This window comes from Electrona antarctica (assembly GCF_951216825.1).
Source record: "Electrona antarctica genome assembly, chromosome: 12".
NCBI lineage: Eukaryota > Metazoa > Chordata > Actinopteri > Myctophiformes > Myctophidae > Electrona > Electrona antarctica.
The window spans coordinates 20,760,807-20,775,391 of NC_136793.1; the positions used below are offsets into that span (position 1 = coordinate 20,760,807).

At 40.4% G+C, this 14,585-nt stretch overlaps 2 protein-coding genes across 2 annotated transcripts in view; one reads left to right on the forward strand and one right to left on the reverse strand.

Annotated features, from left to right (window-relative positions):
• fbp2 (fructose-1,6-bisphosphatase 2) overlaps positions 1–6,301 on the forward strand; it is a 21,420-nt gene extending 15,119 nt beyond the window's left edge. Inside the window, exons 6-7 of the mRNA XM_079517306.1 lie at positions 550–669; positions 5,960–6,301. Coding sequence (XP_079373432.1) covers positions 550–669; positions 5,960–6,145 — 306 coding nt within the window. The 3' untranslated portion in view covers positions 6,146–6,301. The remainder of the gene's footprint in view (positions 1–549; positions 670–5,959) is intronic.
• A 2,495-nt stretch (positions 6,302–8,796) lies between these two features.
• Positions 8,797–13,859, reverse strand: ctsla (cathepsin La). Its single transcript, XM_079516772.1, has 8 exons — positions 13,742–13,859; positions 12,715–12,849; positions 12,402–12,524; positions 12,079–12,231; positions 11,201–11,425; positions 10,212–10,380; positions 9,977–10,094; positions 8,797–9,261 (listed from the first exon to the last, which is right to left on the reverse strand). Exons 2-8 carry the CDS (start codon positions 12,838–12,840, stop codon positions 9,162–9,164), a joined length of 1,014 nt encoding a protein of 337 aa, XP_079372898.1. The 5' UTR covers positions 12,841–12,849; positions 13,742–13,859; the 3' UTR covers positions 8,797–9,161.
• Between the last annotated feature and the right edge of the window lie 726 nt (positions 13,860–14,585).

Genomic DNA, 14,585 nt, shown 5'->3' on the forward strand with positions numbered 1-14,585 from the left:
TATTAGTCATTTAAGAGAAGTACCATATTCCATTTGAGAAACTCATTTGCTGAGCAATTATCACACACGCTATGTAAAAGGGAGCAATCACGAGTTGGCCTTGACTGGGTTGGGATTATCCTCTTGTAAAATACATAGCGTGAGCTGAGCTCTAGAAGGCTTTATGTTTGATACCAGTAGAAGCATCTCACAGCCTCTCACAGCACTGGTTTTCAGGGCTGTCATGGCCCTGTCATATTGCACCCGATACCCACGTTATCATTCCATTGAATTGGGACGTTGGTATCGGGTGCATATTAACATGTTATAACCCTGTCACAGGGATGTCAGGCCCTGGCTTGATATCCCTGTCACACAGTTCTGTGAGTGTCTGTCACACAGTTCTGTGAGAGGGGTCTGGTGTGACAGGGCCTGACATCCTTGTGAGAAAAAGGGGTAAAAAGACAAACAATAATAACAATAAACATGTCACTGATGTCTTATGTCATGTATTGGATCCTGAATGTGAATAATGTTTCAGTTTGTGATCAATCTCCTCACCCCATGTAGGATGGTGGTTCCCCCTATGGTGCCAGGTATGTGGGCTCCATGGTCTCAGATATTCACCGTACCATCGCCTATGGAGGAATCTTCATGTACCCTGCCAATGAGAAGAGTCCCAAGGGAAAGGTAATGACACACACCACTGTGCAACCACTGTCAAAAAACACTAGTGGGAAAGATTCAAACTACAGATGGTATTTGTCCAACAGTATATGAATCTGTTCTAATGTACCTTAAATTGTAGCATGGGATTATGTATGTATGATAATATTCCTTAAACTTTAAAGGACAACTTTGTTTTTTTTCAACCAAGGATCATGTTTTAGGTTGTTATTAGAGAAAGTAAAGAGAGTGGTATTTTTGTGAATACTGTGTGTCGTAGGCTCAACCTCGCCCTTCACATTCCGTAGATCCCGTGATCTTGTGGCCAGATGTAATTTCCTGGGACTTGTAGGACTATAGTAATAATAATAAAGAAATCACATAACATTTTGTAAAAAATAAATAAAAAGGAAAGAAAGAAAGAAAGAAAGAAAGAAAGAAAGAAAGAAAGAAAGAAAGAAAGAAAGAAAGAAAGAAAGCAGCAAACGGAAAAATTTAACACTCATCTTTTACTTTCGCTAATAACAACCTAAAACATGAACCTTTGTTGAAAGAAAAAGCGGTAGTGAAGGTGAATAAAGTCACTGGCTTCCTGCCAAATCTTTTTTTTTAAAGATATTTTGGGGTTATTTTTCTGCCTTTTTATTTTTTTTAACTTAAAGGGATAGTTCAGATTTTTTTTTACTTAAGCTGTATGAAATACTTGCCATTAATATAGTGGTTGCAACTGTATTAATTGATTGCCCGAGTCCCGTGGTGGAAGTTCTGCTCTGGTTTTGGTCAATATTAAGTAGTTCCGGTCATTTTGTGGGGGGCACAGTGGGCCACGCATTAAAAGTAAATTAATCCACAAAACTAACGTCATTTGTATTGTTGACCTAAAAGCCAGAGCAGAACTCCCACCACGGGACTCGGGAAATCAATTAATAATAATACAGTTGCAACCACTATATAAATGGCAAGTATTTCATACAGCTTAAGTTAAACAAATCTGAACTATCCCTTTAAGATTTATTTGCAGGATGCCGGTTATCAAGCAACATATTCCAGTCCATTCATGAATGTCCATCATTATTATCATCGGATCGGTGTCGTCCTGTTGTGTTCTATATTCAGTCCATTTCTCCCATTTTTCTGTGAATAGAACCTCTTCAGTTTCTCCATTACAAATATCTTCTCCACAATGCTCAGCCATGCCCACAAAGTTGAGGTTCTGCTTTGTACCATAGCTTTGTAAAAATGTTTTACTAGCTGCCAATAGTACTTTGACCAGGTAGGTACATATCTTCTCTCTGTGTATTATCCTGTGTCAAATTACCCAAGTACATTACAACATTAGTCTTGGGTATCTCATAGCTTATAATCTTCTTCATCACTGACATATTAATATATAATATATGTTCATGGTCAGCATTTACACATCCACATGGTTGTTGCTCAGATAATATCCTTGTTCTAATCTTTGGAGTTATGAAATATCGAGTAGTAATATTCCCCGAGCAGAATTCTCTCCATGTTCTAGAGCTTGTACACTGTGTTTTACATATATTATATTGTCCTCATCCGTAATCTTCTGTACCCCAAATCCAATTGCCCACTTCTCCTTAATATAGAGTAGATGTTTCTTTACTTGCCATCAGACCTTGGTAAAGAGCTGAGATTACTCTACCCTTTTTGTTTTCTTAAACATGAACCATAATCCTAATTACCTCATTAATTGAGTCAGTTTTAATCTCTTTTTCCTAATAATCTCTTTTTTGCAAGTATCGAAAAAAAACTCATGTTTTTCCAAATCATATTTTTGTCCTTCTCTATCACCGTGCATACTGCTGTAATACACTTCCATGTTCCCGCTTTGAAACGTGAATATGTCAGCCAACTTAGATATTTTGTTTCCTTTTCCAATTTTATTTTTTAAATAGGCAGTATTCCAAATTTCAATTGTAAATTTAGTGATTGGATGTGATCAATTGGCTAATTTGGGCCCTGTCCAGAGCCCATAGGGTTGATCAGGTCCAGGGCCCAGGCATATCAGAACATGTCAGAACAGGCCAGCTCCATACAGTGTAGAGCGTCGCAGTCCCGCACCCTTTCAGAACGACGAGTGGCCCAGGAAGTAAATTCCCGATTCATTTTCCTCATAGGCTTTTCAAAAAGTATTTATTTAAAGATGTTTTACGCCGCGGACAAAGCCAACTCGGCTCGTGACAAATCATGACAATAAACACAATGTTTTGGGCCGATCAAATAATTAGTAAGAAGAAAAACAAAACAAAAAGTGTTGTACCCTGCCTTTTTTCCCTTAAATGTAGTTTTACTGCCTTTATTGATAGATAGATAGATAGATAGATAGATAGATAGATAGATAGATAGATAGATAGATAGATAGATAGATAGATAGATAGATAGATACATACAGTAGTCTGACAGGAAATGGGGGCATGTTGTCAGGCGGCATTAGCAGCCTAGGTGCCCACACGGCTACGCCAGCCATGCGGGCCAAATCTTCCTGCCAAATCAAGTCAATTTAACACTTGGTGCCACATTTCATCAGAAATATTTAAACAAAAAGAAATACATATACATGAATAATACAGTACATGAAAGTTATGTTAGGTACTTTTCTGGGTACACTTTACATTTATTAGAATAATGTGTGCACTGTGCATATGTTTTTTCCCTTATTCTATAAGTCATCATCAGAGGCAGCAACATAAAGATAAGCAACAATCTTTTACCTTTTCACACTCAGCAGCACAGGCACAGCAGTAAATGCATTGTTCTCATTTGTAAGAATGTTATTTTCAACTTCTGATTTGTGGATAAGCAAATATTAACATTTTCCAGACGCTGTGTCACAGTTTTCTCATTGCCATTGAACCACAATAACCTTTCACTATATCTGTGATCCAATACTTGTTTGTCCAATGGTTTGTCTGCTAGGTTTTGTGTAGCCTGGGAAGCATTCCTTTTCGGGTTTATGATCCAGTCGGGAGCAGATGATATCTTACATCATGTTGTAGTCAATGGTTTGTAGTCATCAGGCCGGAACCCTCAAACCAGAATAAGAAATACCCCAAATTCCCCATGATCAAGAGCGTCATAATTTTAGGGCCTACCCAATAAGATCTGGCGTATGAATCCGACAAGTTTCTTCAAGTACTTCTTGGAATAGATCGTTTGGTATATCCATATTTAAGCCTGGCGACGCGAGGTTAGGTTTTGTGTAATCAGACCAGATCATCATCTCTGCCTACTGATCGAGGGCTAACAGCAGCAAACCCAAGGCCATTGATTGATTGATTGAAAATTGTATTAACAGTATTCAGACCAACACCAAAGCACAAGTCAATACAAAAACTGTTACTGTTACTGCTTGAAAACAAATCATATCACAGAATTTGAAGGCTAGCCCTAAAGTCTTTTGCATTGGTTCTGCAATGCCGTTGTTGTTGTTGTTTTAATGAATTACGAAATCAACTAAGTTCTGGATATGTTCTAGAAGTTAAAGGTCAGGAGAGTACAGACGTACAGACGAGATGTTTCTGCTTCTGAATAGATTTGTTTGTGGAGAAACTTTTAATGACAGTCTCAAGCCTAAATGTACTGCTTTCTGTCTTTGGCGAGTAACTGAGTTATTTGTGTTTTCATGTATTGATAAGATATATATCCTTAATGGCTGCTGTAACATTGTCCCCTTTTAACCACCTATTTTATACTTTGTACAATGGTATCGCCCAGGGAAAATAACCAATGTGCCACATTGATTGATTGATTGATTGAAGAATTTATTAACAGTTTGCAGAATTACAGTACATTTCAAGCACAAACTCAATACAAAGGCTGTTAACTGTGAGTGGACGACCCAATTAAGCATTACACTTGTTTCCAATAGGGTCCACCATGTTCAAATCATCAAAACATTTAGAGACGTACAAATAGACACTTCTATAGACAGAACAGGAATTCATCATAAAGGAGGTAAAAAGGGAAAAGAATATACAGTGAGGGGAAAGAGGGGGGCGGTGGGGGGGGATTCAGATTTTACGGGGGCCAGTTTCGAATTGCAGCCATCCGTAGGTGCCCTTTGAGAGCGGTTTTGAAGGAGTCAAGGGATTCGCATGTCTTAATGACAGTTGGTAGGGCGTTCCACATTTTGGTGGCATAGGAGCGAAAATAATGTAGTCCCTTGTTTGTGCCGAATCTGGGTTGTACATGGTTCGTTGCACTCCCTCTGGTGTTGTGGGTGTGGACTTCGTTAACATTAAGGAAGTATCTAGACAGGTACATGGGTATCTTGGTGGTGTATCGAATCTTGTGGACCAGACCCATTGCAAGATGCTGTACTCTGTCGTCGACCCTAAGCCATTCCAGCCTGTCGAAGTGGGCAGGGGTGAGGTGGGTTCGGGGGGCTAGGTCAAGTAGGAGCCTGACCAGTTTGTTTTGGGAAGTCTGGAGCCTGGTTTTAAGGGCCTTTGAGGTGCTGTGGTACCAGGAGGTGCATGCATAGTCAAAGAAACCCTGTACAAGGGCTCCTGTTAAGGTCTTCAAGGTGTTTTTGTTGACCAGTGAGGAGATCCTGTAGAGGAATCTTGTTCTATGGTTGACTTTTTTGATTACGTTGGTGGCCATTTTATCACCGGAAAGATTAGCCTCCAGGATGGAACCTAGGTAGGTAATTTCATCTTTACGTGTGATAACATTGTCACCCACTCTAACCAAGAAGCCATTTGCCTTGCTGAGATTACTAATAGAGCCAAAGAGAATGGATTCAGTTTTTCCCAGGTGTAAAGATAGTTTGTTATCAGCGAGCCAGGTGCAGATTCTACCGAGTTCAGAGCTGAGGGCATTTTCAACCTGCAGTTTGTCCCTGTCCGAGACCAGCAGTGCTGAGTCATCTGCGAACAGGAACAAGTTGCAGTCACAAGCTGAAGTCATGTCGTTTACATATATTAGGAACAGTAGAGGTCCTAGTATGCTTCCTTGTGGAACGCCACAGCTCACTGGGAGGGGGGGGGACAGTGTTCCGTTCACTTCCACCATCTGTTCTCTCCCCTCCAGGTAGGATTGCATCCAGCTCACTGATGTGCTATCGAAACCAATTGCTTTTAGCTTGTTAACCAGTATGGAGTGGTTCACGGTGTCAAAAGCCTTTTGGAGGTCCAGCATGACCAATGCCGGACATTGTGAGCTTGTAGATTGTCTCTTTTTGCGATTTGGGATTGAAAACGTTTTAAAAGTCTCGCCTATAATGCCTGAAATATGGATGCCGGGGTATTGAGTTGTGGTTATAACCTCTTTTCTTACCCCACAGCTTCGCCTGTTGTACGAGTGCAACCCTATTGCGTTCCTCATCGAGCAGGCAGGGGGCCTGGCCACGACCGGCACCCAGAGGATACTGGACGTCCAGCCAGAGGCCCTGCACCAGCGGGTGCCCTTCGTGGTGGGCTCCTCCGATGACGTCAACGAGTACCTGTCCTTTGTCAAGAAGCACCCGTAATCACTTTGGACATTCATTTTCATCTTCTCTTTTTTGTCTGGCAGCTGATGCAGCCCCGCAGTCGGTGTCATACATCATGTCCCATCATGTCACCTAGAATGACCATAATTTACAGTCCCCTAAAATCTGTTTTACAATAAAAGAATAAGAAATGCCTTTTATGACCCCTCGAATGCAAATGCTTTTTGAAAGTGTGACATTTTAATTATTTATAAAAAATATATTATTATTTTTTTTTAAGTATATTTTTAAGTATTATTATGATCGGGGGAATGACCATACATGATTATATGATATGATTGGTTCATAATGACATATTTTGCTATTGTCAACATCCATATAGAATAAATAGTTTTTTTTTTCTGCCTTAAGTTACCATGTAGATTCAATCCCAAGGGGAATTGCCCTTGCCAAAGGAGCTATCTAGTTTTCAGGCACGGCTACTGTTCTACAGTCACAATCCACTGACCTCCATAACAGAAAAACGTGTGGCCACTAATTAATTAAGTTGGTCCACGGGAGCTGTTATGGGGTTACTACTTTGCTCAAAGGTACTGTATGTGGAGGAGGTAGATTGACATTTTGTGATTTTTTTATTTTCACCTGTTGTTTTCATCAGGATGGGGGACATTCATTTTATTATTTAGCACTCCTAGTGGCTGCACCTTAGCATGATCATCATATTATCATAAGCACTCAAAACAAGTGTTTTTAACTGTGGTGAAAACCGGGGCAATTTGGTAGTGAATGTTACAAACCAGGGCTCTCTCTCTAGGTCGTCCTCAGACAAGCCCTCCATCGTCGCTTCCAGTCATCCCGGTTCCCAATACATCTGGCCATCTCGTTGGTGCTTTTAGGGCATTTGAGAGCTTTAGACATTTGTTGGGACTTGGGACACCCAAATTGAAACCGTGACAATCACGGCCAAACCGGGACGCCTGGTCACCGTAGAGGAGGAGAGCATGTGGCATCCTACTTTCCGTGTCCACTTTTCCCAACGTGAACAGACTTGAGTCTGTTCATTTAACCTTTAGACTTCCACCAATGCAGATGAGTTGTGATATTGATTTGAAGTTTCAGGAGGGAAAATAAATGCTGAAATTTTATTCTATTCTAATAGATTTAGAGTGATGTAAACAGGTTCAAAATACAAATACTTTTGCAGTCATTGCAATCATTTTAAGCTATATTGAATATATAATTTTTTGGTCAAGATTTGATAACATTTTTAAAATACCTCATGTAAATATGGATTTTTGATTGGTCATATTGTTTCCTACTGTTTAAAACCCAAGCTTGACATCATTTTATACTGCATTGAATTACACAGCCTCCAAATAAATCGAGGCAGACAAATATTACCTAGTTAAACATGTATCAACCCAGAGTCTAGTCGACAGTCGTTACTGGTGAATACCATGTTGTGCTATGGAAAGTGAAATAAAGGCAGTTAGACTCTTGTTTTTCCTGTGGAATAAGCAGATATCTCACTAATAGCCGTGTGAGCCTTTTCCCTTATGGGGATTAATTGTCCACAGCCTTTGTTACCAACAGGGCAAAGTCTTTAGACTTCAACTAGCTCAGTCTCTGGCACTGGTGCACAAAGGCGTTTCTCACTCCGCATACTCACTCACTCACTCACTCTCACTTGATCTGTCAAGAATGCAGTCACCAGAATTGAGCAGAAACTGTTTATCTTTAACTTCTGACTTCTTTTATGAAGTTAATTGCTTTTTATCTGCCCATAATTCACTGTCCCATCTGCACCTTTGTGCCAGATTGCACAACACCCCCTGCTTACGACTAGCCCTGTCAGTTGGCCTGAACTCAAAGGTGAAGTGTATATATAGAACATAAACAACATATGTTACACACATACAAACCCGAATATGACCTGGACATGATAAACAAGTCAATACGTGATGTGATACTGGTTCAGTGAAAGAGGGCTACACACAGACACAACATTATCTACCTGTTGTACCTAGGTACTAGTAGTATTTTAAAAGTAGTAGTATCTTAAATCTTTAACGTTTATAAACATATATTACTATTTTATTAAATGATTATGTGCACAGCTTTTAAAACTAATATTTGGTACTTTTGTGTGGCAACCTTGTATGTCCAAAACGGTTAATCTTTTATGTATATTTAAAAAGAATATATAAAATAGGATATTAATTTACGAAAACATATAAAGTTGAAATACAGAGATACAAGGTTTATGGCCGACATCAACGATTTAAAATGTTTACATACCCTTACTTGATAATGCCATTATTACCGTATTAAACTATATGCACACCATTTTAAACATATTTAATGTTCTGATTACATTTTCTACATACCCTTGATAATCCCATTTAACATCTTGAATACACACCATTGTACTCGACTAATCCTAAAAAGGTCCTTGCACCAGGAATGAGTGAGCATGAAAAATAGCATGCCTTGGTCTTAATTAAAAACAGATGGCAGAATGAGTACATGCAAGTCATGAAACACCATTCTGTTTGGTAAACTATGCACTATATAGGGACTATAAAATGGTCTTTGTTTAATAATGACTTATGTCTGTTGATAATGTGTCGCCCAATCCCTGTAAACACAAGACTATAACATTAACTTACAATATTGAGTCCAAACAACAATACATTTAACAAGTTTAATGATCACAGTAGAAAAAAGAGCACTTTGCCAGTTGCAAAAGCAACTCATGAGCAAAACACGTAACCAACTGTTAAGAAAAACACTTAACCAGTAGCATTCACATATTTACAAAGAGCAAATAAAACAAACCTAAAAATATTGGTAAATGAACATAAAATAAAGTGGCATAAACATCAGCCAAACACCATGGCATCGATTCCCTAAAATCTATGTCTCCATAGAACATTGCAGAGGGCTCTGAATGTGTTGCTCTCAAAGACGTCTCCTTCAGGCTGTAGCCGTCTCTCCTGCCAAACCATTGCATTAAAAACACTAATAGCTCCATGAACTTGACCAGCGTGGGAGGCTAGACTAGAGGATAGCTGGCGGCTGTCGCAATTCCACAGTGGTTCTTTCTGTCCTTAGCCATGAGGATGTAACCCTTGTCTCCCCACTTCTCGCTCCAGCTGAAAGAGGTTGAAAATACAGTCAAAAACATGTTTATAAACTCAAAATGTGTCCTTGAAATTAAGTAAGGGGTAATATCTGGCTAGGTGGTCATTGTCGGGAGATAATTCACCGACAGGGAGTTTAACCACCGAGGCGAAGCCAAGGTGGTTACACTCCCTGAAGGTGAATTATTACATGGCTTATTACATGGCTTATTCCCGCTTATTACATGGCTAACTAACTAATAAATTAATACATTGACCAAAAACACAACAAAAAAAGTATTCCATAAGTTCGCGCTGGCTGCGTCTGCAGCTGCAGGGCTGCAGCACTGTCGGAAAACAAGGAATTGAGTTGATCAAATAGAATCCATTTTCGGGTCCTGCTTCGTCTATTTCTCGCTCAAATGTTTTCAAAAACATTTTTAAGAGCAATGTTTAGCTGTAAATTACATTGTGTGTCACTAGTGTGTGTGTGTTTACATGGCTGTCATGTTGGAAACAGCAGTAAATCAAGTGGGGCGCAGCCGCGGAGCTGGTGCTCAGAGGGTTTGATTAGGCAGCGGTCTGTTATACAGTCATTATCGACACATAATTCACAGCTGAATTAAGCGATTGACCAATCAGAATCAAGCATTCAACCAAGCCATGTAATAAAAAGCAATAACTGCTCTACAAGAACATAGCAGTCTTCCAGGATGTATGGTAGGCCAAAACACAACCCCTGACTCACCTGTTCTTGACAATCCAGTACTTCTTGCCGTCTACATCTTCTGCCTCAAACCCGTAACCGACCACCAGCACACCGTGGTCCAGCTCTTCGCTGCTACACTCCTTCTCATAGTAGATCCCTACAAAACAGCCACCAAACAATGAACAAGCAATCAAAAATAGAGCATACCAGAAGAATATTCATTGGATTCAAGCCGAGAACCTGCTTCACAAGCCTGTCCATTATCCACACTGACCTGACTGGTAGAACTGGAAGGATTCGTGACCAGCGTCGATAGCTACAGACACAGGCCCCACAGCTGCCACAGCCTTCATCAGAGCATGTTCCTTGCCGCTGGGAATGTCCACGAAGCCGGTGTCGTTGGCAGAGTTGTAGTTTGGATCATAGTGGCACGGCTGGTCATCCTGAGAATTACAGTGCGAACGGATGGATGAGCAACAAGTCACAAACTAGAACAACAGAAAACCCGTAATTAAGGATGAGATTCTATGGGAAACACTGCAAATACAATATTTAGGGCTGTCCACAGATCGTTAACTATGTATTTTATACAAATTTGTCTACACCACAATTACAGTATAATGACAATGAAAGTGGTGTATAATATCACTGGGATAATTTTAAGAGCGATTTGATGAATGATAAACTGTGACAACCAATCAAATCCAGACAAATGTATGTGGTGTCAATACATCACTCACATTCAACGCGATTACACGTATTTGTTCGCTGTGGACGCTCACATCATTATTGTTATAATAATATAGTTCATCATTCCTGGTGTGCAAGGCCCTTTACAGATTAACTGCTTATTTGGCCTGCCTCTATGAGATGAGTACCATTCCCCAGGCCTGTCACAATAAAGTCATGCAGCTTTTTGAGATAATCGCTATTATTTTTGCATAGTTGTTTCCATGTTGAAAGATTGCAGATCCACAAGCACAAGCTTAATGTAGATTGACTATTTCAACATTAATTTATTTATATAAAACATATATAATTTATTAAAACTGCCAGTCAATTATTTGTATATTAGTATAAGTTATTTGTCATATATGCAGTGTGCAACTTTTGTTTACAAAGCCTAAAGGGTAAACGGAATTTCTCCTTTTATTTACATGTTCCAATGTCCAACGCCAAAAACACAATTAAACCGTTGATCGCAGTTAATCACAGTGCGACAAGTACTCGTCAAGTAACATTTGATGATCGTGAGAGCCCTACCGTTCCAAGGTAAGGGTAGGAATCCTCAGAGTCCAGGCCGTGGTTGTCCTGGACATACTGGAAGGCCTGGTCCATCAGTCCACCGTTGCAGCCCTCGTTGCCCTCAGGCCTGGAGCAGTCCACAAGGTTTTGCTCACTCAGGGAGACCAGCTTGCCTGCCTTCCTGAAGTGCTGGCCCTCAAGGGCCCCAGTTGTGCTAAATGCCCAGCAGGAACCGCACTGGCCCTGGTGGAATGCAAGATGATGAAGAAAATAGTAAACAATGAGCCAGGAGAAAATCATCATTAACATTAGCTATAGACTTCGAGGAAGATTCGGACAGAATTAATCAATCAATCTAAAGTGGAGATAGAGCAACTTGAGAAAGTTGAAGACCATTTCCTTATGGACATTGCACTGTCTACAATCTACATCCATAAAACAGATTGCAGTCTCCAGACTCTCCGCCCCCTAAAGGCCAAGTGGTTGGACTGGTTTCGGTTTACACGTGCAAATGGTGTCTGTGTGGGAGTGGCGAGAACAAACTGTACACCAGAGGAGGAGTGTGTGTTTGTGTGTGTGTGTGTGGGGAAAGCAGATAACCAAAACAACTCGTAAGGGGACACCTTATCACAGAGTTCAAGCTAAACATTTACTAATGAACGCAGGACAGGCTTTGGCTTCAAGAGAAGTACATGTGCCACAATGTTCCCTTGCCATTAATTAATAACTTATTGCCATTAATTAATAACATATTGTTTTCTGTGGCAATTCTTATTTCCACATGGATTAATATACCGTATTGAAACACAGGTGAGTTGTAACAGAATTGTAACATTTTCTGATGATGACTCAGACGTGTCACAGAATTGTTGAACCAGGTGGATAAAGATTATTACCTGGTCTTTGACGGGGGTGACGTAGCCCTTCTCCCTCCAGTCCACGGAACGAGGGGCCTCGAGGAAGTTGGGTTCCATGAACAGTGACCCTGTGACCTTTCTCTGTTGTTTGCCTTTGTAGCCGTTCATCACCTGCCTGAACTCCTCATGTGTCTGTGGAAATAACAACACATGTGGGTCAACAAATGGCAGCCGCTTCAAAACACATTCTAAGTTGTTTGGCCATCATCCAAATCACAGCATCAGAAATAAACATTTTCTGCATGGCCAGTCCCAGTGGAACTCCAATGAAAGATGTGATGCTTATTTTATGACCATCTTACCATGTCACCAAAGTGGTTCATCTCCATACGATAAGTGTGCTTGCCCATTGAGTGCTCCAGGTTGTGCAATTCGATCTTAATCAAGTTTTTCTCCCAGATCATTCGCCTCCAGCCTTCTTCCTTCTACAAATAGAAATAATAATAATGAATAATGATGTATTAATAAACATGGCAAACAATAAATGATATGAATATATATGTATTATTATCTATCTATTATATATCCTGTGCACAACAAACACACACAGAGCAAAATAGTGTTCAGACACTCCGAGTTGAGAAAACACAGAGGATTTGAGTTGTTAATGCTCACCTCATGATATGCTCTACTGTGCCAGTTTTTCCACAGGTTCCAGTGCTCGTCCAGCTGTTTGTCTAGTGTTGGGGCTGAGAGGACTGCACTGAGGCATAATGTCAATAAGGCTACTGGAAGCATCATGGCGACCTACTGCAGAAGGAAAGGGGGGGACAAGTTGGAATTCCAGGTCAAGATCGAATGAATGTGTTATGATCATTTCATTTGGCCGCAACACAAAGGCACAAAGCCTACTGCCTTTAATGATTCGTGCAAATGAAGACTCGGTTCAATCATAATACGACCCGTGTTTTACAATCTGCATTCACCGCAGCAGTATCGCCCTTTACGCCATAACGGCGCTTCCAACAAATACGCCCTTAGGCTATATACCGTCATATCTCTATAAAGTGGTCATATCATATCAATAGCATGTCCCTTTTGCTTCCACGATACGGTCTCAACACATCAGAGAATAGGATCTTGACGAAAATCCGTGAGAAAAAAACAACACCGCTTTGTTTGTCTGTCCTAACAAGTCAAGTCACGGGATCCACTGCGGCTCAGAGCCAAGCAACGAGCCGAGAACAAAACACACAGCCAAGAAATCAAAGAAAAGCCCATGCATTTATCTACTAACCCTGGCTCCTAATCAAGTCTTGATCCGCTAAATACATTATTATTTGTGGGATACAGTTAGTTACACGATGAAATTAAAGTAATGGCCTTAATTCGTTCATGCCAGGGCCAGGCTACTGTACTCCGACGATGAACATGTTAAAAACCATAAAAACGTTATGTTACCAGCTGGCATAGCGTTGCTAATGTGGCAGAATTTGTTACACACTACTAGTCTATTATTAGTTTTCATTTAAAGTTTAATCATAATGCCATTGTCTTTATTAGGCCTACATTAAACTATCTCAAATTATACTTCGACGTTATGGATGGATCGTTACAAAATAGGTTGCGATCGATAGCATTAGCAATTTAGCATAGGTTCAGTAATTTATAAATACGAAATCAAGCAATGTGGGACACTCACCTTAATGTTTGATGTCGTGAAGAAAAACAATGCTTTCTCTGGGTTTACTGGTTGGGGACACAAAGTTTATAAAGGCAGAGAGGAGCCTCTTCTCATTGGTGGATAGTCGTGTTTATCCAAATGAAACCCCGCCCATATACGTGGCGTCATCGACATGTGATTCGATGGCACGTGATCGCACCCATATGGATCTGAATGTACTGTATAATACCCTCAGCCTTGTTCTCAAGCAAAGAGTGAAGTGATGATTCATGAAATAAAACAATGTTGGTGGTCTGGAACTGCTTTTTGGACTTGTTAGCACATCTAGGCTTTAATATGCTCTCATGTGACTGATGAGGTCACTGGTAAAACTGGTAAAACGTGAACTTGTTATGACTGATTATCGCAGTTGTTGTGTTGCCCCTTCTCGTTGCCTCTGCCCTCTTGTATAGGTGCATAACAAAGTAGCTATGGCACATGCCTTGAGAACCATAGTTTTCATGTCCAGTTATTTAAAAGACTCCTTTTCACGCTGGAGTCTTTTAATGGACGTTATGTAGTAATAAGCTATTAATGACAGGAAGGAAGGTGAGAGCTTGTGCCACAACAGTTTAGATCTTTTTCACTATGCTTTTATGGACTGTATGCACCAAGTCTCTATTGTGTGTACGTCTGTAATCCACATAACTCGGAAACCATTCGCCCCACAGACTTCAAGGGAGTGCAGTGCCCGGTGTCAAGTCCGTTGGATAGCCGGTTGTCCAGAACCAGCACAAAAAAGCCTCTGCCCGGGTCTCTGTCTGGACCTGATCACCCCTATATCTCCATATATGGAGCTGGCCTATTCTGACATCACAACACT

Excerpts from the sequence above, each read along its gene's own strand:
- ctsla (XM_079516772.1), bottom strand. The coding sequence starts at position 12,840 with ATGATGCTTCCAGTAGCCTTATTGACATTATGCCTCAGTGCAGTCCTC. Across the intron at positions 11,426-12,078 it reads TCACCCCCGTCAAAGACCAG|GGCCAGTGCGGTTCCTGCTG; the intron begins GTAATAATCTTT and ends GCATTCCACCAG. Across the intron at positions 10,095-10,211 it reads CTTCCAGTTCTACCAGTCAG|GGATCTACTATGAGAAGGAG; the intron begins GTCAGTGTGGAT and ends GCTGTTTTGTAG.